This window comes from Delphinapterus leucas, chromosome 19 (genome assembly GCF_059928025.1).
Source record: "Delphinapterus leucas isolate spDelLeu-1000000601 "Yukka" chromosome 19, BTC_Dleu_Yukka2, whole genome shotgun sequence".
NCBI classification, from domain to species: Eukaryota; Metazoa; Chordata; class Mammalia; order Artiodactyla; family Monodontidae; genus Delphinapterus; species Delphinapterus leucas.
The window spans coordinates 7,551,441-7,572,670 of record NC_143147.1 but is presented as its reverse complement, the minus strand read 5'-3'; the positions used below and the strand labels follow the sequence as shown (position 1 = coordinate 7,572,670).

The 21,230-nt window shown below is 64.4% G+C and overlaps 3 protein-coding genes across 16 annotated transcripts in view; 1 reads left to right on the top strand and 2 right to left on the bottom strand.

Moving 5' to 3' along the window:
- Positions 1–3,238: 3,238 nt before the first annotated feature.
- Positions 3,239–8,766, bottom strand: MIEF2 (mitochondrial elongation factor 2). 8 transcript variants are annotated; one of them, XM_089900217.1, is made up of 5 exons: positions 8,443–8,766; positions 6,374–6,432; positions 5,807–6,090; positions 5,463–5,643; positions 3,239–5,028 (listed from the first exon to the last, which is right to left on the bottom strand). In XM_089900217.1, the coding sequence occupies exons 3-5, from the start codon at positions 5,951–5,953 to the stop codon at positions 3,974–3,976; spliced, it is 1,383 nt and encodes a 460-aa protein (XP_089756343.1). In that variant the 5' UTR covers positions 5,954–6,090; positions 6,374–6,432; positions 8,443–8,766; the 3' UTR covers positions 3,239–3,973. The 8 variants fall into 8 exon arrangements, with proteins under 8 accessions (XP_089756343.1, XP_022416437.1, XP_089756342.1 ...); XM_022560729.3 differs by having other exon boundaries at positions 5,807–5,964; XM_089900216.1 differs by lacking the exon at positions 8,443–8,766 and adding an exon at positions 7,539–7,958.
- Positions 7,769–20,688, top strand: FLII (FLII actin remodeling protein). Of its 3 annotated transcripts, none has more exons than XM_022560716.3 (30): positions 7,769–8,494; positions 10,061–10,171; positions 10,477–10,548; positions 11,660–11,740; positions 12,072–12,157; positions 12,241–12,402; positions 12,540–12,643; positions 12,958–13,133; positions 13,218–13,375; positions 14,108–14,192; positions 14,551–14,698; positions 14,877–15,013; positions 15,149–15,361; positions 15,518–15,697; positions 16,420–16,502; positions 16,619–16,693; positions 16,901–16,984; positions 17,095–17,266; positions 17,734–17,838; positions 17,927–18,118; positions 18,358–18,546; positions 18,632–18,762; positions 18,846–19,068; positions 19,176–19,330; positions 19,414–19,474; positions 19,563–19,691; positions 19,767–19,873; positions 19,966–20,071; positions 20,153–20,218; positions 20,302–20,688. In XM_022560716.3, exons 1-30 carry the CDS (start codon positions 8,432–8,434, stop codon positions 20,434–20,436), a joined length of 3,789 nt encoding a protein of 1,262 aa, XP_022416424.2. In that variant the 5' UTR covers positions 7,769–8,431; the 3' UTR covers positions 20,437–20,688. The 3 variants fall into 3 exon arrangements, with proteins under 3 accessions (XP_022416424.2, XP_022416423.2, XP_022416422.2); XM_022560715.3 differs by having other exon boundaries at positions 7,780–8,494; positions 14,880–15,013; positions 18,623–18,762; XM_022560714.3 differs by having other exon boundaries at positions 7,787–8,494; positions 18,623–18,762.
- LLGL1 (LLGL scribble cell polarity complex component 1) overlaps positions 20,649–21,230 on the bottom strand; it is a 15,477-nt gene continuing 14,895 nt past the window's right edge. For all 5 annotated transcript variants that reach the window (XM_089900213.1, XM_022560721.3, XM_022560719.3 and 2 more), the window contains one exon: positions 20,649–21,186. The gene's annotated coding sequence lies outside the window, so the exon portion shown is untranslated. The remainder of the gene's footprint in view (positions 21,187–21,230) is intronic.

The following is a 21,230-nucleotide window of genomic DNA, read 5'->3' as shown; positions in this document are numbered from 1 at the left end:
TGCGTTGGGTCTTTGTTGCTGTGCGCGGGCTTTTTCTAGCTGTGGCGAGCGGGGGCTACTCTTTGTTGCGGTGCGCGGGCTTCTCTTCGTGGTGGCTTCTCTTGTTGCGGAGCACGGGCTCTAGGTGTGCGGGTTTCACTAGTTGTAACTCGCGGGCTCCAGAGCGCAGGCTTAGTAGTTGTGGTGCACGGGCTTAGTTGCTCCGCGGCATGTGGGATCTTCCCAGACCAGGGCTCGAACCTGTGTCCCCTGCGTTAGCAGGCAGATTCTTAACCACTGCGCCACCAGGGAAGCCCCCCCCTTTTTTTCTTTTAATTGTGGCTATCCTCGTGGGCCTGAGGTGGTGTCTCATGGCTCTGACTTGCATCTTCCTAATGACCACTGAAGTCGAGCATCCTTTCAGTGGTCACGTGGCCTTTCACGTATCTTTGCAGAAATGCCTTTTCAAGTCCTTTGCCCATTTTTCAGTGTTTGTGCTTTTGTTGTTGAGTTGAACGATGCTGAACGCATCTGTGGATTTTAGTCTTTCCACAGGGTGCTGCTGTGCACACCAGGACCAGAGCTGCCGGGTGGGACTGGGGTCCTGCTGGCCACCTCTTGCTGTGCTCCTGGGCTGTGCCTTTGCCGAGCCTGGTGGCCTCTCTGGGGGTGAGGGTTGCCGTCGTCCTGGTTACAGTGACGGAAGCTGTGAGGGGGTTTTCCTCTCAGGACGCTGGGTCGAGGACCCACTGCCCCCGGGGTGGATCAGCCGCCTTTCCCTCCAGGACCGCAGATTTGGGGGTCCTATGACGCGTCCGCGTTCAGCCTGCAGGCGGGAGGGGCCGGCTCCGCAGGGGCTAGGGGTGCACTGTCCCTGCTACACCAGCAGCGTTCGCGCTGGGCGCGGGTGCGGGGTCGGCCTGGAAAGTTTCGCTGTGAAGTCACACAGGCAAGTGAGCCTGAGGCCCCCGCGAGCAGAACTGCTGTCTCAGGAAACGGGCGGCAGTGCCAAGAGGACCCAGAGCAGCGTCCCGGGTGCCCCGCGCTGGCCTTGGGTGTTGTCCCCACAGCCTCAGCGTCTGTCCTCTGTAAACGAAGTGCAACCAAACTGTAACGTTACTGGGGTTTTTTACAAGATTATTTTTTCTGACTACAAAAGAAAAATGTACTTTAAAATGCAAACGCGGGGACTTCCGTGGTGGTGCAGTGGTTAAGACTCTGCTTCCAACGCAGGGGGTGCGGGCTCCATCCCTGGTCCGGGAGCTGATCCCACATGCTGCACAGCATGGTCAAAGACAAAAAAATGCAAATGCATCAGACACACGTGACTTAAACCAGGCTGAAGGCCGCTGTCTTGGAGGGGACAGGACAGAGGTGGGGCAGGGGCCCTGGACTAGGGCCGAGAGCTTCCCTCTCCCGTCCAGCTCCAGCCCCGCCTGTCAGGGCCCCCCCCGGGCCTTGGGAGTAGTTTTCTGGCCTGGCTTGCTGATTGCAGCACCACGAGGAGGTTTGGCGAGACCTCTGGGGACCTGAGCACCGTGCGCCCGCCTCGCCCGCAGTGTGCAGCCCTCAGCGAGAGTGTTCCTGTGCAGGCTTTCGTCAGGGCTTTTTCTGCTTAGTAAGAGCGCGGCCTGATACCACTGGCTGGGTCAGCTCTGGGGCGCGAGTGGTGCCCACTTGATGGACTGGCCGCAGTGGTCCTGAGGGGTCCTGCTCATTCCTGCTCACCCAGAAAGGGTGCGTCTCGTGCGCGGAATGACTCGTTGCTGAGCTGCCTTGTAACGGGTGTAGATGGTGAAGCTGTAGGTCAGTGAGTGTCTATTTGCCCTTTTGCGCTACTCTTCCCACCTGCACCGGCCGTCTGTTCACTCTGGCAGGTGGAATCACCGCCGTGCTCCTGGCTTCGGGTCACTTGGTAAAGCCAGGGACGAGGACTGCCCAGTTCAGCCGAAGGGTCTGCAACTCCCAAGTCAGAACCGCCCTCATTAAAGGGGTGAGAGCGAAGCTGGGCAGCGGCCACCGTGGAGGCCCCAGCACGACCGCGTGCCAGATGCTGGCCTTGGACAGGGGATGTCTCCCCGAGCACCTCGTGTCTCCTCTTTAGTTAATTCTGGGTTATTCTTACTGAAATCATGGTATGAGGGGAAACAGAGACCTACCTGAAGCAGGAGGCCACCAGAGGGCCCGCGAGTGGGGTCGGGTGGTCTGAGAGGGGCCTTGAACCCACTCGCGTCCCGACTGCTCCCAAGCCACGCCTGGCCAGCCGTTCACCCATCAGCGCCCAAGACCCCCAACCTTGGTTGGACACGGGCCTGCAGCGGAGTCCTGGCGCGCTCGGGCTCAGTGATGCTGGACCTTGTGTCCAGGACCTCTGGGTCAGGGGTGCCTCGCTTTGTGCTGGGTTAACGCTCCCGCTGCTGCCTGTGAAGCAGGTATTCTGGAACCCCTGTTTTATAGGGGAGGGGGCCAGGCCGCCCCCGCCTCCAGCCTGCCCCCTTGCTGACCCTCCGCGGCCATCACAGCTGCTCACCGCTGAGAGCACTCAGGCCAGGAAGCTCCTGAATCAAGTGACCTGACGGCCCTCGGGGAAGCCAGTCTCCTGCCTTGTGACCCTCTGTGCTCGGAGACCGAGACTGTGTGAACACCCACGAGGCACAGGCCACCTGTGGCCCTGCTCCCAGAGGTACACACTAGCACCTCCTCTGGCCCCTGTGCTGGCCCTCGACCAAGGGAGGCCTCCGAGCCTGTCCCCACTTCTTGTCCCTAATCCCACTTGGAAGGGGGACACACACGGGATGGGAAGGAGAAGCAGCACAGGCCTGGCACAGCTGCGGTGGCCTCACCACCAGCACACGTGGCCCCAAGCCCTCTCCGGCCTCGTCTGCCATGTGTGGTGACAGGAAGTTTGCCACGGCCATGGCTCCTACGGGGACACCGAGACGTGGGGTCCTGCCCTCCACTTCTGGGGCCACGTTTCTCTGCCCACTGACAGTGCTGGCCGAAGGGCTGTGTGGCAGCCCCACCCGTCCCGGAAAGCACAGGGGGCTCCAGGGGGCAGGCTTTGGAGAAGAAACAAAACCCTAGCCTGCTGGTTCCGTTACTAAAGCAAGACATCGCTCTGGGGATCCTGTAACATTCTCCCTCCACGTAACCGACTCTTCTAATTCAATCCATTGCCTCCAGGCTGATCCCAAGCTCCTCTGGTCAACTTTACAGAACCTCAAGTGGCTGCATGTAAGAGCCCAACGTGAGTCCCGTGGACGTTTGAAGTTTTCCTTTTTATTCTAGTTCACAGTTCTCGAGGCATAGCTTTGCTTCAGCAGAAAGGATACCAGAGAGAGGAGAGACACCTAGGAGGGGAGGCAGACAACCTCCCCCCACGACCCAGCCAGCTTCAGGGAGAGTGCAGAGTCAGCCAGTGTGGCTGGTGCCAGCACCGCGGGGGCTGGGCCCAGCAGCAGCCAGGGGACACCCTCAGCTCCGGGCCAGGTGGGCAGCACACACAACCTCAGCTCCCCCAGCGAGGAAGGGGCTCTCCCAGGGCCCCCGCTGCCGGGAGAGAAAGTGCCCCCAGCTGGAGGAGAAGGGCCTTCCCCCAGGTGAGCCCCCGCTGGCCCACGTTAGAGAGCAAACCAGACACGCAGCATGGAAAACGCCAGCCTATCAGTCAGCCAAAAGCTGCATCCCGAGGGTTCCAGGCGATTTCGGCTCCTGGGGGACCAAAGGCCATGCCCACCGCCCAGCACCAGCAGCCTGAAGGAGCCTGCACCCGAGGGAAGCGTGACTCACCCTTGGGACAGAAAAACAGAGGCAACGTTACCCCTGCCCGGGACTCACTGTGGCTACCGCGGGCCGAGGCTCTGGGATTGGCCCTGAGGCCGAGGGGTGAGTGCGAGCGCAGGCCACCCAAGCTCGCGCTGACCCGTTCGGGGTAAAAGCAAGGGCAGGGTGCTCTCGACGCCCTGGAGGGAGGCGTGCGCCTGGACCCGCGCCTCTAGAGCAGCCCCTCGGGGGCCCGCAGGCCCCAGTACAGCGCACAGCCCATGTCGTCGATGTCCTCTTCCTGCAGGCCGTCCAGGAGATTCACGCCACGGCTGAAGTGGCAGGGCAGGCTGGCCCGCTCCAGGCTGCCGACGAGCAACTCCAGGGCCTGCAGGAAGTGCTCCGCCAGGGCCTCCTCAGCCCAGTCCGCTTCCTGCTCGCCCAGGTGCAGAACCACCTGGGTCAGGGGGCCGCGGCCCAGCCGCCCCAGCGCCGGGTGGCCACGACAGACGCCGCAGAGCAGCAGCAGCAGCCGCCGGCGGGTCCCAGCGTCGCGCTCGTCCAGGGCCCGCAGCCGGGCGGCCTCTGCCGGGTACCAGTCCTGCAGCCAGAGGTTGCCAGCCAGCCCCTCCAGGGGCCAGGCCAGCAGGAGGTCTCCGGCCTGGGCGCCGGCAGTGGACAGGAGCACAGCCACGGGGAGCTCCAGACACTCGTGCTGCACCTCGAGCAGCAGTTCCTCCGAGGCCACGTGCGGCCGTATCAGGCACCCGAGGAGGCTGCCGATGGCTGGCCAGTTGACAGAGGCGGTCAGGGCCTTGCGGAGCAGCTCCAGCAGGACCCGGGGGGAGAGGTAGCCGCCCACCAGGAAGCGGTCCCAGGGGCTGCTCCCGCGGGGGTGGAACTCCAGCTGAGTCCTGCGCACAGCCCAGCAGCGAGGGTCCTGGGCTACGGTGTCCACACCAGGCACCAGGCTCCACAGGCCAGGCTCCAGCACCAGGGGCACCAGGAGACGCACGGGGTCGGCGGCCCCCGCCTGCAGCCCGTCGTAGAGCGGCCCGCCAGGCATGAGTGCCCCGAAGGGCAGTTCTGGGAACTTGTTCCGCAGGTAGGCCTGCAGCTCCAGGGCAATGTCGCCGGCCAGCTGCTTGGCCAGAGCCACGTGGGCCACTGGCATGGTCACGTGGTCCCGCTCGAACGCCAGCAGCTTCTCCTGGAACGTCAGGCACACCGACGGCACTGGGGAGCAGAGCTGAGGCGACGTCGGGGGATCTGCGTCTGCGGGCCCCTCTGTAGAGTGAAGCGGGGGGGTCGTGTCAGAGGGACTGTAACGTGACCACCTGAGAAAGCACCAAGCTCAGGTCCTCACGCACAGCGAGTGCTTGATGACGGGTTCTCATCGTCCTATGCCCTGAGGCTGAGACGGCTTCACGCAGGGTGGGAAACTGGCCCCCATCTGAGGGCCCCGCCGTCCTAATGCTGCCACCTTGCTCCAGTGCCACCCCGCATGGTCCACGTGTTCTGGTGGCTGGAGCCTCGGCACCACCCAGGAGGGGGAAGGACAGACAAATGCGTCATTAAACACTCAGGGAGCCCGTGGCCCTGGGGGAAGAGGGACCCAAATGGGTCACACGGTCAGTCAGGGGCAGGGCCTGGCTGCATCTCCTGAACCTGACCACCAAAAGGGGACCCACCCAGGTCAGACAGGAAGGGGTGCCACTCACCTGGGGCTGAGGGTGAGGGGGCCGGGGGCAGCACGGGCTGGCTGAGGGCTGTGGGCCGAGGCTGGGGCTGGAGGCGTGGTGTGGCCTTGAGCAGGCTCAGTTCCTGCCAGCTGTCCTCCAGGCACGTGGAGTCCCGCTTGGCGTCATCCTCATCCCGAGGGCTGGTGGCCCTGTCGATGAGCTGCAGGCAGAGTGACAGATGAGACAGCTGAAGCCCGGGCAGGAACAGCAGAGCCGAGGGCAAAGCCAGGCTGGTGGGGTAGAGGCAGGTGCGGCCTCGGGCAGTCCCACCATCGCCGCCCCGCTCTGGGAGCCCCGGGGTCACCGGGCCAGCCCGGCCTTACCCGCTTCACGGCCAGGGTGGCAATGCCCAGCACAGCAGCTCCGCCCACCCCCAGAACCAGACGGGCGTTGGCCAGAAGGAAGTCCACAGCACCGCCCAGCACCTCGCCGTCACGCCGCTTGCCCCGATTCTGGGAGAACTCCGCCATGGTCAGTGTGCCTGTGAGGGAGCCAGGGTGCAGGGACTGCTCAGCGAGGGGGCCGGCCTGGCAGCAGGGCAGGTGCTCTGGCTGCCATCACGCTGGGATCACTGAGGCGAGCCCTCAAGGGGCCTTCCTGAGAATTTCTGAGGAGAAAGGGGCCACTTGCAGAGTTTCTTGGGAGGAGATTGGCAGCTGCAAACAACCCCCCCCAGATGGGGGCTCACGGAGAAAGGCCCCAAGGCCCACGACAGGTCAGAGGAAGGGGATGATCTCCCCCATCCCACCCTCCAGGCCCCCCGACGTCGCAAAAGACCATGAGGTGGATCTTATCGACACCACCCCCATTCTACAAGGAAATGGGCTGCTGGCCCACACAGCGAGTGCTGTGGACTCAGACCCACAACTGCAAAACCTCTGGACTCTTACCCACTCCTATGGCCAGGTCCTAGGAGCGGCCTCATCTTGGTTCCTAACCAGGGCTGGCACTGCAGGAGGAAACCAAGGCCCAGAGAAGACCACGGCTTGAGGTCCCAGGCAGCCTGCCCCGGACAGCCACTCAGGCCTTTGGGGGGACCTCAGTGAAGCTCAGGGGGCCAGTTGCCCCCCAAATCTCAGCAAGGAAGCCCCCAGAGACAATGCTACCAGGTCAGAGAACAGGACAAGTGAGATGGCCCAGGCTGCCCTGGGGGCAGGAGCTTCCTGTCAACAGGTAGTGCCAGACAGTGTTGAACACCCCGCTGCAGCAAGGTAACTCTAAAGACCACAAACAGGGCTAGCCCAGTGCCCTGGACAGGGGCCTCTTGCCTCTCGTACTTGGGACAATGGTGGGTGGGAAGCCGACCTCAGCTGCTGGGAGCCCAGGCAACAGAAGGTAAGCTGAGGGCCGGAATGCCCCAGATGAGGTTCGCTCATCTGTAAGATGGAGCAGGTGGGGTGAGGAAAGGTCCAACGTGAGGAGCCCCAGTGTGGGGCTGGGAAGGCAGGTACCTCTGCCAGGCCAGTGCGCCAAAGCCCCAGCTTCAGATTCTTACAGGGGACCTGCCCTCAGGTCCCAAGCACTGAGGTGGTGTGACCAGGGGACCAGTCAGATGGCCAAGAAGGACTGTCTCGCTGAGGACGCCCGAACAGATGACCCTGAGCTCAGAACCAACTCAACCCCAAGGACTTCTGTCGCCCTGCTCGCGGCGGGTGCCCGGGCTCGGTTGCCAGGTGGGGCCGGCAGCCCCGCACCCCGCCCCACCCCGCTCCCAAGCTAAAAATAGTTAAGAAGGCCGGGGGGTGACCCAGCGTGGCCCCGCGGCGGCTTCCTCGTCGGGGATCAGTACTGCCACCCGCCTCCAAGCTGTAAAGCGCTCAAAGACCCTGCCTGCCTGAGCTGGGTCGCGCAGACCCCAACCAGGAAGGGGAGAGGGCAAGGCCGGGCCTCCCCTCCTCCAAGCCCCGGCCGCGAGGGTCACCGCGGCCCTGGGAACGCCGGGATGGACCCAGGACGCGACTCGACCTCTGCCCGGCCCCGGCTTTTCCCCGGTGCCCCCTTTCCTGGCAGGGACGGCGCGGCGGGCGGAGGCCACGCCCCGTTCCCCGGCCGTACCTGCGTCGCTGCTTCGGCGCCCCGGCCTGGGTACGCAGGGGGCCGCTTGGGCCGCGCCACGGGCCCGCCTAGGAATGGAACGTGGAGGACCTAGAAGCCGAACGCCGAGGCCGGGGTCGGCCGAGAGCCCGGCGCTCGCAGACAGGCAGGCCTCGGTTCCAATCGTAGCGCTCGAGGTCCGCGCCCACGTGCCACCCTGAGGCCGCCTCGGCCAATGGCGGCCGCACGCTCCTCGGGGCGGAGCTCCCCGGCGCGCTCCGTCTTAAAGAAGCAAAGCAGCGCTCCCGGCCGCGGCTAGGAGAGACGCGAGCCTTTTCCGGGCCGGGTACGCACCCAGCGGGGCCCTTGGTCACTGTGGTCTGCAGCCGCCTCTCCCGTGAAGGGAACACTAGCCCTGTCACCTACTGGGGCCGCCATGTGCCGGCCCGGGGACGCCTCCCTCGGGGGGCGAGCGGGCACGTAACTGCGCACCCGGGGGTTGCCTCCGAGCGGGGACGCCGAGGAGCGCGGGCGCTGCCCCCAAGCGAGCGTCTCCCGGAAGGAGGCCCGAGGCTCGGAACGAGGACCCGGGCGTCCTCTTGCTGCTTCCCCCGCGCGTCCGAGCCTGGGCCCGAACCACCGGGGTCCTGGGCGCCGGCCAGCTAAGGGGACAGAGCCGCGGGCCGAGAAGGCCCTGCGGGGCACAGGCGCGCCGTGCACTTCGAGGCCCCGCACCCCACGGGCTGGCCCCAGGCGCGTCCGGAACTGAGGGCTGGGCAGCGGCGGGCTGAGGGGTGGAGCCAGCGCGCTCCCCGCCCCGCCGGCTCCGCGCTCCCCGCCCCGTGCGCCCCGCCCCGCCCCGCCCCGCCGGCATCCCGCTCCCCGCTCCCCGCTCCCAGCAGCCGAGCGCCGCCATGGAGGCTACCGGGGTGTTGCCGTTCGTGCGCGGCGTAGATCTCAGCGGCAACGACTTCAAGGTGAGCCTCGGGACGGCGGACGGACCCCCCAACCCGCCCATCCGCTTTCTACGCGCCCGAGACCGCGGACGGGCTCGCCCGGGCCCCGCCCCGAACCGACACCCCTAGGTCTCCGTCTGGCGCCCGCGAAGGAGACCCAGGGCGGGCCGGGCAGGCGCACGCGGGGTCTCGGAGCCGCTTCGGGGTGCGTGGGGAACCCCCACCGGGCCCCTGCCTGGCGCCTGGCCCCGCCCGGCCAGCTGGTGGCCCGGGTCGGAGCTCTTGCTCCCGCCTCCCCAGTCCTCCTTCCCCTCCCCTGTGACGTCACACGCCCAAGCCGGGCCCTGACTCACGGCCGCGCCGCCGGCTCTGCCCTGTCCCCGCCTGCCACCCCCATCTTGTGTGGCCTTGGGCAAGTCACTTCCCCTCCTCGAGCCTCGCTTTCTCGTCCGGTGAAGGGGCTTAAAACTAGTCGTCTGGAGGCAGGGGTTAGTTGCTGTGGAGAGGTTGGTGTCGAGCAGCTGGGCGAGGGCTTGGGTGGCACTTGTCTGAGCAGCTGCTGGACTGACTGACCCGGGCCACCGGGAACCCGAGCCCAGCCCTCCAGCCAGTGGGGGGACGGGGGGGCACAGTGGTCCTGGAGGCCCGGGAGTGAGAATGGCAGGGTTAGGGCTGGTGACCAGAGACGAGGCTCCGAGAGTTGGCCTGGCTCCTGGAGGGTGGTCCAGGCTGCAGGGTGGGGTGTGGGCAGGCTCAGGCTGGGGGCAGTGTAGCGTGAGCCTGGGTCGGCAGCGTCCCGCGGCCCCGGCTGTAGCTGGGGTCGGGGTTTGGGCCAGGGCCGAGGAGACAGGCCGCCTTCCTGCGTTTAACCCACGTGTGCGCACTTGACCCCAGGCACAGGTGGCCACTTTTCTCTGCCCCCGTCCCCACCATGCTCACCTGGGGTCCCCGTGTGTCCTCTCCAGACTGGGAGAGTCTGAGTCACCTGCTGGGAATGTGCCCGGAGGGGGAAGGGGACACCAGCCAGGGGCGCTGAAGGCACTTGCTGCCCAGGCTCCCGACCACAAGGGCGGGGGGTCCCGAGGTGGGCGTTTGAATATGGGGAACAAAGGGCTGAATGAACTAGCGAATAAGGCTGTGCCTCTGCAGGGTGGGGCGCTGCGGCCTCACAAGGGGAGTCGATCTTGCCACTAGTGGACATATGCTGATGGCAGGGTGGGAGCACAGGCAGGGCCTGGACGCCAGGCAGAGGCATTTGGCTGATGTAACCACACAGCTAGGTGTGCGGGTGTCACCTGGAGTAAGGTTTTTTGGGGCTGAGAACACAGCGAGAGAGAAAGATTCTAGATCAGCAGCCGTCCTGACCATTAGTTGTTGCTTACGACGCTTTTGTCATTGGGGCTTTATTAGTTCTATTCTGTGGGCGAGGAAATCGAGGCATAGAGTGGCAGAGTGACTTGTCCAGGGTCACACAGCTAATGAGAGGTGACTGTTGCTCTCAAAGGCTTCCGTGGGCAGTGGGGGCCACTGGGCGGTAGAGCAAGGGTACCCTGTCCCAGACCAGCCTTACCACGACATACTCCTCAGGGTGGCTACTTCCCTGAGAATGTCAAGGCCATGACTAGTCTGCGATGGCTGAAGCTAAACCGCACCGGCCTCTGCTACCTACCGGAGGAGTTGGCCGCCCTGCAGAAGCTGGTAAGAGGCTCTGGGCAGGCAGGGAGGGTCGCTGTGGATGGGGCTGGCCAGGTGGGAAAAAATGCACAGAACACAGACATCACAGAGGAGGATGTTGACCACAGCAAAACTGGTGGAGAGGGAGTGAGTACCCCATCCCGGGAAGTGTGCAAGAAGAGTCTGGGTCTGTGAGGGAGGGAAGTTGCAGAAATGGACTGGGCCTCTGTGGCTGAGGGCCCCCTGGATGGGGCAGCGTTGTGGTGGCAGATGGGGGCTCCGTGGATGCCCCACCGCCCTGCTGAGCCCCTCTTCCCGTCCCTGCCCAGGAGCACCTGTCGGTGAGTCACAACAACCTGACCACGCTCCACGGGGAGCTGTCCAGCCTGCCGTCACTGCGGGTGAGTGCCGCCCGAGGCTGCAGACCTCGGGCCGGGGCCTGAGGGTCGGGCCAGCACCTCTCTGCACCCGCACTCTGCGGGGGAGAGCATGCAGTAATGCCGTGTCGAGTAACCGTGGGGGAAGCGCTGAAAAACCCCAAATGCCACCCAGTTTGAGTAACAAGTATTATAGCAGTTGTTAGCAGCTGAGCGCTGTTCCAGCTGATTCACGAGAGTTTCTTATGTGATCTTCACCTCCTCCAAGTTCACAGCTGAGGACACTTGGCCACGGAGGCAGGTCGCACAGCTGCAGTGGTAGAGCCGGGGTAGGGCGGGGCTTGGCCAGGAGGGCAGGTGGGCGGGGCAGTTCACTTGGGCTTCTGCTCTCCTTGGAGCCCCCATCCCAGACCCTCAGGTCTCGTCGAGGGTTATTCCCATCCAAGATCGGAGCCCTGAGATGTTAAGGGCACAGTCTCTGGACTCGAGTTTAAATCTGAGCTCTGCCACTTCCCGGCCGCATGACCTTGGACGAGTTCCTTACACTTTCTGAGATGGTCCAGCAGTGACCGCCGTGAAGCAACACGGTGGCGCCACACAGACGCCGGGGCTGAGGGAGCAGCAGCGGTGGCTCTTGTTAGTGTTTTTGTCACTTGCAGTCATGCTGCCATCACCTGGCCTGTCCCCTCCCCACCAGCCATCCTGCACTAACTTCTGGCACTTTGGAAGCGTGAGCAAGTTTCAGCCCTAAGGGGAGAGAAAACGGACTTGCTTTGAGTCTGCGCTCTGACCTGTCTTTGGTTCAACCTTCTTCTGTACCAGAAGCTCTGACTCAGAGCTCTATCCCTGTCTTGCCCTTTGGGGTTGGGAGAAAGAGGGATTATTCCATCAGGAAAGGTTCCCTGAGATTCTGTGTGCTGGGCTCTGGGGCACATTTGAGTTGGGTTTTGAGGTATAAATAGGAGCTCATTGGTAGTCTAGAAAAGGCTTGCCAAGTAGATTATGAGCAAAAGCCACAGTGGGAGAGCACTCAGGCCTGGCCTTGGTGGACTTCTGGAGGTGGTGTCCCCCCCGATCCCTGTTTCTCCTGGGGGGTGGAAGCTAGGAGTCACGGACTCTCATGGTGTATCCCCAGGCCATCGTGGCTCGAGCCAACAGCCTGAAGAATTCCGGAGTCCCCGATGATATCTTCAAGCTGGATGACCTCTCGGTTCTGGTCAGTGGTTATCTGCCACCTGGTCCTTGTGCCAGCCCCACCATTCAGTGCCCACCCACTACGCTGGACCCTGGGGCCGTCCGTGGTGATCCTGTTCTACAGACACCGACACCTGAGATTTACAGGGGGCGGTGCCTTGCCCAAGGTCGCTTATGGAGTTGGATCCCTAACCTAGGCCTCTTTCCGCCCGGGGTCCCACTGTCTCTCTCTGCCCTGAAGCCCCCTCCTCTGCTCCCCTCTCAGTGCCTGTCCTGACCCTCGAGCCCGGCGGAGGCCTGGCAGGGTGGGACCAGCCCTGACGCCCCTGACCCGGCCTCGCCCCTCCACCCAGGACTTGAGCTACAACCAGCTGACGGAGTGCCCTCGTGAGCTGGAGAACGCCAAGAACATGCTGGTGCTGAATCTCAGCCACAACAGGTGCCTAGAGGGCGGGCTGGGCGGTCCGGGGCTGGTCCTGGAGGTGGGAGCGTGGCCCTGACCCGGCAGCCCTCCGCCCGCAGCATCGACGCCGTCCCCAGCCAGCTCTTCATCAGCCTCACCGACCTGCTGTTCCTGGACCTCAGCGAGAACCGCCTGGAGAGCCTGCCCCCCCAGATGCGCCGCCTTGTGCACCTGCAGACGCTTGTGCTCAGCGGGAACCCGCTGCTGCACGCCCAGCTCCGGTGGGTGCCTGCCTGGCCCTCCCCGCCAGGGCCCCGGCCTTGCTGGGGGCCGCGTCCCGGCCACTGTCGGCCTCGTGCTGCGGGCCCGCTCGGCCCCAGGCCCCAGCCCTCGGCCTGAACGCCGCGTCTCCCCCCAGGCAGCTCCCGGCCATGACGGCCCTGCAGACCTTGCACCTGAGGAACACACAGCGCACCCAGGGCAACCTGCCCACCAGCCTGGAGGGCCTGAGCCACCTCGCAGGTTGGCAGTCCCTGGGGACCCCTCAGCCCCTCACTTCGTCACAGAGGAGGGGATGGTACCCTGCTTCAGTGAGCATCTCTAGGGGGAAGGGGGTGCGGTTCTGTCACATCTCCTCCAGTTGTCACTGTGATGACTGGGAGTAACACCAAGTTACACGTAGGCTTTGTGTGTAGACTCCCTTCTCTGAGAAACCAGGAGGTGAGGCCTTGTACCTGAGGCCACAGAGCCAGGAGGGGGAGCCGGGGTTCACACAGGCCTGCCGCCCCTGGAGCCCACCGCAGGGGCCCTGACTGACGCGCCCACCCCACGCCCAGATGTGGACTTGTCCTGCAACGATCTGACGCGGGTGCCCGAGTGCCTGTACACCCTCCCCAGCCTGCGGCGCCTGAATCTCAGCAGCAACCAGATCACGGAGTTGTCCCTCTGCATCGACCAGTGGGTGCACGTGGAGACCTTGAACCTGTCCCGCAACCAGCTGACCTCACTGCCCGTGCGTTGGGGCCCAGGGAGGGCGGGGAGGCTGCCGGCCGCCCCGTGCCCGCCCCTGACCCGCCCCTGCTCGTGCCGCCTCTAGTCGGCCATCTGCAAGCTGGCCAAGCTGAAGAGGCTGTACCTGAACTCCAACAAGCTGGACTTCGACGGGCTGCCCTCGGGCATCGGCAAGCTGTCCAGCCTGGAAGAGTTCGCGGCTGCCGACAACAGCCTGGAGCTGATCCCCGAGAGCCTCTGCAGGTGCTGGGCGAGGCTGGGCGGGGCGCGCGGCCCCCTCACCTGCCCCCGTGGGCTTCGTGCGGCGTGGGAGACGGGAGGGCTTGCGTTGGCTTTGCGGGTGCAGCCCCCAGAGCAGCCTCTGGGGGGATGCGATAGGGATGAGGCCAGAGGGGCTCCACTGCCACCTGCATTTGGGACACAGTGCTGCTTCCGTCCCCTCCAAGAGGCCATAGCGCCCACCAGCATTGTCCCCGGCACTGAGGACGGAGGACCCTCGGCAGCTTCCGGGTTAATTTGAGGGCAGAACGTGTTTTTTTGTTTGTTTGTTTGTTTTGAGGTACGCGGGCCTCTCACTGTTGTGGCCTCTCCCGTTGTGGAGCACAGGCTCTGGATGCGCAGGCTCAGCGGCCATGGCTCACGGGCCCAGCCGCTGCGCGGCATGTGGGATCTTCTCGGACCGGGGCACCAGAACGTGTTTTTTGATGTCCTCTTGTTCGCACCCGGGGTCTTTAGTTCTCGAAAGGCCCCTTTGGAAGGTGCTGCCCTGTAGAAGCTGCAGAAAGACCCTCCTGGTCACTTAGCCATGAGGAGACCCCGGCCCCTCCCGTCTTTGCCGGCACCTTCAAGTTGGCTGGCTTCCTAACTAGCTGGGCTGCTTAGTTTCTCTGGCCCTACTTGCCTCCCCAACCCAGGATTGAAAGGCCCCCAGCTCCCCGTCTGTCACCCCGCTGAGGCCCAGCTATGTCGTCACAGGTGCACGAAGCTGAGGAAGCTGGTCCTGAACAAGAATCGCCTGGTGACCCTCCCGGAGGCCATCCACTTCCTGACGGAGATCGAGGTTGGGCAGGCGGCTGGTACTGGGGGGAGGGAGGAACGGGAGAGGTGCGGACAGACCCCCAGAGAAGACTGAGCAAAGGGCTCCTGGAGGGGTAGCTGGTGCCGGGGTGAGGAGGGGGTGATCCACGTCCTGTGAACACGTCCTGTGTCCACATCACGCTCGACAGCATCACTTAAGCCTCATAACCAGCCAGTATGCGAGGTCACACTTCACAGACGGGAAAGCCCAAGCCCATGAGGGTGGCTGCAGGATGAGAACCTGAGCCCTTTGGCCCCGGGGGTTGCAAAGAGCAGGGCTTTGGGGTGGCCGTGAGGTAGAACTCGGGCTCAGCGCCGGCTCCGCTCTCCCCACGAGGCAGGTCCTGGACGTGCGGGAGAACCCCAGCCTGGTCATGCCCCCCAAGCCCGCTGACCGCACCGCCGAGTGGTACAACATTGACTTCTCGCTGCAGAACCAGCTGCGGCTGGCGGGAGCCTCCCCTGCCACGGTGGCCGCGGCGGCGGCTGGTGAGCAGGGGAAGGTCTGGCCTGGCAGTGGGGGCTTCTCCCTGGGCCTCAGCTTACCCATCTGTAAATTGGGTGGGACACGCTTTCTGGATGCGGGGTGTGGGGTTGGCCTCTGGTTGGCTGGACGCCCCAGGCGGGGTAGGGGGCAGCCAGGTCAGCTGTGTACCCCTCCCCTCAGCAGGGAGTGGGCCCAAGGACCCCCTGGCTCGCAAGATGCGGCTGCGGAGGCGCAAGGACTCGGCCCAGGATGACCAGGCCAAGCAGGTGCTGAAGGGCATGTCGGACGTGGCCCAGGAGAAGAACAAGAAGCAGGAGGTAAGCCGGGCGGGGCTCAGGCTCTGCTCAGCAGTGCAGCCCGGGCCCAGCGGGAGAGGGGGCCCTGAGCTGGGTCGCAGGCGGGCCAGCGCGAGCGGCTGCGTAGTCAAGCCAGCGTCGTGCCTGTGATCCCAGGAGAGCGTGGACTCTGGAGCACCTGGGGGCAAGGTGCGGCGCTGGGACCAGGGCCTGGAGAAGCCGCGCCTCGACTATTCCGAGTTCTTCACGGAGGACGTGGGCCAGCTGCCTGGCCTGACCATCTGGCAGATGGAGAACTTCGTGCCCGTGCTGGTGGGGGAAGCCCTCCACGGCAGGTTCTACGAGGCCGACTGCTACATTGTGCTCAAGGTGCGGGGCAGGGGGCTGCGAGGCCCAACCTGGACGGCTCAGAACCGCCCGCTCCCAGCCGTGTTCCGGGGGAGGGTGGGCGGCGAGGTCTCTGCCCGGGAGGCTGCCCAGCAGAAGCCTGGCAGGGGCTGACCCAGCCACTGCCCTGGCCTTCAGACCTTTCTGGATGACAGCGGGTCTCTGAACTGGGAGATCTACTACTGGATCGGCGGGGAGGCCACACTTGACAAGAAGGCATGCTCTGCCATCCACGCCGTCAACCTGCGCAACTACCTGGGCGCCGAGTGCCGCACCGTGCGCGAGGAGATGGGCGGGGAGAGCGAAGAGTTCCTGCAGGTGCGGAGGGGCGGGGGCGGGGCCGGAGCCGAGGGCCGGTGGGCGGGGCTGGCTGAACCGTATCAGGTGCTGAGCCCCGCTATGGCAGACAGCAGGGACCTATGGCAGACGGCGGGGACGGATGGGCTGAGGTCAGGGAAGTGAGGTGAGGCCACCAGTTGGGAGCCTGGGTCAGTGGAGGCGAGTCCTGGCTCAGGTGAGGGTAAGGAGACCAGGCTAGTTTGGGAGCTGGAAACTGGGTTGGTGGTGGTGCAGGAGACCAGGAGGGATGGGGAGCTGGGACTACAAGCTGCCAGAGGGTGGCCCACCGGCCGGCCACGAAGGAGGCGGGGCCAGGAGCAGGGCCAGAGTCCAGGGAGCTGGGTTAGTGAGAGGCGCCGGCCTACCCGCCGGCTGGTTACATGTAGGTACCTACATGAGACGAGATTTTGGGCACTTCCACCTGAGTTTGTCTTCTTCCATAAACTCGCCCGGTGCTGTCCCCTGATACGCGCGTATCTAAGCATGCTGTGTCCGGACACGAGCAGACGCGTTCACGGTTATGTACGTCGTACCACCCCATGTGCGTTTACGTCTATAGTAGACACAGATCTTGTATTTTTAACATTATCGTGGATTCACAGCATCTGACTCGGCTACACGCAAGTCCGCCCCTCCTGACAGGTGGTGTTGGGTGGGGGTGGGGGGACAGCTCGGTGAAAGTCCACACGCCCCGCACACAGGTATTTGACAACGACATTTCCTACATCGAGGGTGGAACAGCCAGTGGCTTCTACACTGTGGAGGACACGCACTACGTAACCAGGTGAGGGGTGTGTGGGCGGCACTGACCTGGACTCAGCTGGGCAGGATGGGGGGAGGGTATTGGGGTAAATCTGTCCCTTGGTGCCCCCGCCAAGCCACTCTTGCTCTGGCCCCCAGGATGTACCGTGTGTATGGAAAAAAGAACCTCAAGTTGGAGCCCGTGCCTCTTAAGGGGGCCTCCCTGGACCCAAGGTGAGCCCCATGACGTGAGGTGGGGTGCTTCACCCCGAACCTTCTCCCCACCAGTGGGGGGCAGGGCTTGGCTCTAGACAGAGAGGCCTTCCAGCCCTTGTCCTGCAGAGCAGGAGGTCCTGCAAGGAGGGATTTGGGGCGGGGTCAGAGACATGGGGGTGGTCGTTGCTGTGGCCAGTGGCAGCCCCTCCCACTTCTCCTGTCCAGGTTTGTTTTCCTGCTGGACCAAGGGCTGGACATCTACGTGTGGCGGGGGGCCCAGGCCACGCTGAGCGGCACCACCAAGGCCAGGTAAGAGGACTGTGACCTGCCCAGACGTGCTGGGGTGTATGTGCAGAGGAAAACTGTCACCCAGGGAGGAGGCGTGGGCTTCATCACTAAGGCTTCGCACCCGCCCTCAGGCTGTTTGCAGAGAAAATTAACAAGAACGAACGCAAAGGGAAGGCGGAGATCTCGCTGCTGGCACAAGGCCAGGAGCCCCCAGAGTTCTGGGAGGCGCTGGGCGGGGAGCCCTCCGAGATCAAGCAGCACGTGCCGGACGACTTCTGGCCGCCCCAGCCCAAGCTGTATAAGGTGAACGGGGGGCGCGGGGCTGGCCTGACTGCACTGGCCTCCTTCGGGACCTCGGTGGGGAGAGGGTGCCACCTTCTGGGCAAGGAGTAGCTCAGCACGGGTCTGAGGCTGGCTCTGAGTGGGGCCGTGCTTCAGGGAAGGCGGGGCTGGAGAGGGAGGCCAAGAAGCACATGGGTGCCAGGCCTGGGGACCTGGCCTTCGTGCTGTAGGTGTTGTGGGCGGGAAGAGGACAGGTTAGAGAAACCCGTAAGGACCTGGAGAGGGCGGGTAGGGAAGGCACCGTTTACCAGCCCTTCTTCCACTGATAGGGTTTTCTAGAAAGCACCTTGGGGTGGAGGGAGAAAGCCGGCCCGGAGAGGAGCAGGCTGTGGACCTGAGCGCAGGGGCCAGCCTGAAGCAGGGGCTGTTGTGTGGGGCTCGTGTTCCCCAGACCCAGCCTGGTTAAGCCCACCTCTTGCTCCTGCCAGGTGGGCCTGGGCCTGGGCTACCTGGAGCTGCCGCAGATCAACTACAAGCTCTCTGTGGAACATAAGATACGGCCCAGGGTGGAACTTATGCCTGGGATGCGGCTGGTGAGATGCACGGGGAGGAGGGCGTGGGGGCTGGATCCCTTCTTGCTGGTGGTCCTGGTCTTGACCTCCAGCCTCCGGGGCCCCGCAGCTGCAGAGCCTGCTGGACACGCGCTGCGTGTACATCCTGGACTGTTGGTCCGACGTGTTCATCTGGCTCGGCCGCAAGTCCCCGCGCCTGGTGCGCGCTGCCGCCCTCAAGCTGGGCCAGGAGCTGTGTGGGATGCTGCACCGGCCACGCCATGCCGCGGTCAGCCGCAGCCTGGAGGGCACAGAGGCGCAGGTGTGCGATGCGGCGCCCCCGGAGGCCGCTTCCCCGAGATCCCGCGGGCGCGTTCTTGCCCTGACACTCTGTGGACCGGTTGGTTACCAAGCTCCACAGCTTCCCGGGCCCCGCCCATCCCCCGCCCCCACTCCTAGTCCCCCTAGGTTGCTAGGCCACACCTCTCCCAATTCCTAGGCCCCACCCTGCTTCCCCAGGCCCCGCCTCCTCTGTCTCCTACTCCAGCTGTGCCTTCTCAGGTGTTCAAGGCCAAGTTCAAGAACTGGGACGATGTGTTGACTGTGGACTACACGCGCAATGCAGAGGCTGTGCTGCAGGGCCCGGGGCTCGCGGGGAAGGTGAAGCGTGACGCTGAGAAGAAAGATCAGATGAAGGCCGACCTCACCTCGCTTTTCCTGCCGCGGCAGCCGCGCATGCCTCTGGCAGAGGTGGGCCCGGGGCTGGGGCGCAGGGCGGGCTGGCTGGACTGGGCTGCCCCACCATGACGGGTGGGGTCACACGCAGGCGGAACAGCTGATGGAGGAGTGGAACGAGGACCTGGACGGCATGGAGGGCTTCGTGCTCGAGGGGAAGAAGTTCGCACGGCTGCCCGAGGAGGAGTTTGGCCACTTCTACACGCAGGACTGCTACGTCTTCCTCTGCAGGTGTCTGCCCCGCGTGCCCCTCACGCCCCCCCCCCGCCCGGTGCTGGGGGCTCAGCCCTGACCACTGCCCTCTGGCCCCGCAGGTACTGGGTCCCCGTGGAGTATGAGGAAGAGGAGGAGAAGAAGGCGGGGGCTGAGGACGAGGGAGAGGAGGTGGCGGCCGAGGCAGAGGAGAAGCAGCCCGAGGAGGACTTCCAGTGCATAGTTTACTTCTGGCAGGGCCGCGAAGCTTCCAACATGGGCTGGCTGACCTTCACCTTCAGCCTGCAGAAGAAGTTTGAGAGCCTCTTCCCCGGCAAACTGGAGGTGTGCCGGCCATACCCCCAGAACACGGGGAGGGGGTGTCCCTGGGACTCACCCAGGGGAGCCTTGCCCCACCAGGGAGCTGCCCCTGACGGCTTCCGTGCCCCCAGGTGGTGCGCATGACACAGCAGCAGGAGAACCCCAAGTTTCTGTCCCATTTCAAGAGAAAGTTTATCATCCACCGGGGCAAGAGGAAGGCGGCCCAGGGAGCCCTGCAACCAAGCCTGTACCAGATCCGCACCAACGGCAGCGCCCTCTGTACCCGGTGCCTGGCCGCGGGGAGCGGGCGCGGGCGGCCAGCGGGCCGTGTCCCCCCCCGGCTCCTTGCTGACCCCTCCCCTCCCCCAGGTGCATCCAGATCAGCACCGACTCTGGCCTCCTCAACTCCGAGTTCTGCTTCATCCTCAAGGTGGGGCCTGGCGCGGCGGGGGACGGGGCTGGGGGCGGGGCGGGGCTGGGGGCGGGGCGTGACCTGGGCCCCCACCCCGCACACCCAGGTTCCCTTCGAGAGTGAGGACAACCAGGGCATCGTGTACGCATGGGTGGGCCGGGCGTCGGACCCCGACGAGGCCAAGCTGGCGGAGGACATTCTGAATAGCATGTTTGAGGCTTCCTACAGCAAGCAGGTGAGCGGGGTGGTGACGCACACTGGGTGGCTCGGGGTGGGCTGCCGGGCCCGCGCTGACCGACCTTTCCCCCAGGTCATCAATGAGGGCGGGGAGCCTGAGAACTTCTTCTGGGTGGGCATCGGGGCACAGAAGCCCTATGATGACGATGCCGAGTACATGAAGCACACGCGGCTCTTCCGGTGAGGACAGCGCCGCCCCAGCCCCCAGCGTCCCCCTCAGTCCCGGCCCTGCTGCCGTGACTCTCAGCCTCTCCACGACCCTCGGCCCCCAGGTGCTCCAACGAGAAGGGCTACTTTGCAGTGACCGAGAAGTGCTCTGACTTCTGCCAAGACGACTTGGCAAATGATGACATCATGCTCTTGGACAACGGCCAAGAGGTGAGAGCCCCTCGGCCCCGCCCCGGGGAGCCCTGCTGTCCCTGGATGGGAATTCTGAGACCTCCCCCGCTGTCCCCACAGGTCTACATGTGGGTGGGGACGCAGACAAGCCAGGTGGAGATCAAGCTGAGTCTGAAGGCCTGCCAGGTGAGTGGGGGGAGGGGGCCGAGGCTGGGCCTGGGGGGAGGGGCTGAGGCTGCAGGTGCGCACTCACCCGTCCCGCCCGCCAGGTGTACATCCAGCACCTGCGCTCCAAGGAGCACGAGCGTCCCCGCCGCCTGCGCCTGGTGCGCAAGGGCAATGAGCAGCACGCCTTCACCCGCTGCTTCCACGCCTGGAGCACCTTCCGCCCGGCCCTGGCCTAGGGCCGCTGCCTGCCTGCCCTGTTGGCCACCACAGGCTCTGAGGAGGGAGAGAAAGGGCCTGTCTGTCCTCCACCTGCCCCCAGTGCCATAGTCCCCAGCAGCAGCAACGGGAGTAACCCTGACCAGTGCCCCCAGGGGCCTGGGCAAGTGGATCTCCACCGTGAGCTCACGTGTGATGCTCCCTCCAGGGATAAAAGCAGGTGTGGTTGCCCTTTAGGAGATATTAAATGCTTTTATTTTCAATATTAAAAATCAGTATTTTTAATATTAAAATTGCTAATTTTAACAAAATGACAGAAAAAAAACCCAGGGTACAATCTACAAGGAAACCCATCCTGACCCCCGCTACACACACACACTCCTGGTGGAGCTCACACACACACACACTCCTGGTGGAGCTCTCAGTCAGAAACACACACTCTCGTGCACAGCCTGGGGGGGGGGTTTGGGGGTGCTGGCCCAGGAGCACGTACCAAAATAGTTTTAGAAAAATGACTGTGGTGCCTGGCATAGGCGTTAGAAAAATACTCTTTGCAAAAGGAGAGGGAAAGGACGGTGTTGTCGCCTGGGAGGTGACGGGCTGTGAGCCCCAGCTGCCCTCCCCTGTGGCACCTGACCTCCCGGGTGGCCTCTGGGGCCAGGCTGGGCAGGCCCCGCTGGAGCCTGAGATTAGCAGGTGCAGGTCTACGTGAAGGGCCGGGGTCCTGGGTCCCAGCTCCGAACAGGGCAGGCCTGGCAGTTCTGGCCTTCCTGGTGGATGAAGGAAAAAGGGATCGGCAAAAGGCCAGGGAGGT

Excerpts from the sequence above, each read along its gene's own strand:
- MIEF2 (XM_022560723.3), bottom strand. The coding sequence starts at position 5,953 with ATGGCGGAGTTCTCCCAGAATCGGGGCAAGCGGCGTGACGGCGAGGTG. Across the intron at positions 5,644-5,806 it reads CCACCCTGGCCGTGAAGCGG|CTCATCGACAGGGCCACCAG; the intron begins GTAAGGCCGGGC and ends CTCTGCCTGCAG. Across the intron at positions 5,029-5,462 it reads CCCCTCACCCTCAGCCCCAG|AGGGGCCCGCAGACGCAGAT; the intron begins GTGAGTGGCACC and ends TTCACTCTACAG.
- FLII (XM_022560714.3), top strand. The coding sequence starts at position 8,432 with ATGGAGGCTACCGGGGTGTTGCCGTTCGTGCGCGGCGTAGATCTCAGC. Across the intron at positions 13,134-13,217 it reads ACCAGCTGACCTCACTGCCC|TCGGCCATCTGCAAGCTGGC; the intron begins GTGCGTTGGGGC and ends TGCCGCCTCTAG. Across the intron at positions 16,503-16,618 it reads GACACGCACTACGTAACCAG|GATGTACCGTGTGTATGGAA; the intron begins GTGAGGGGTGTG and ends TCTGGCCCCCAG.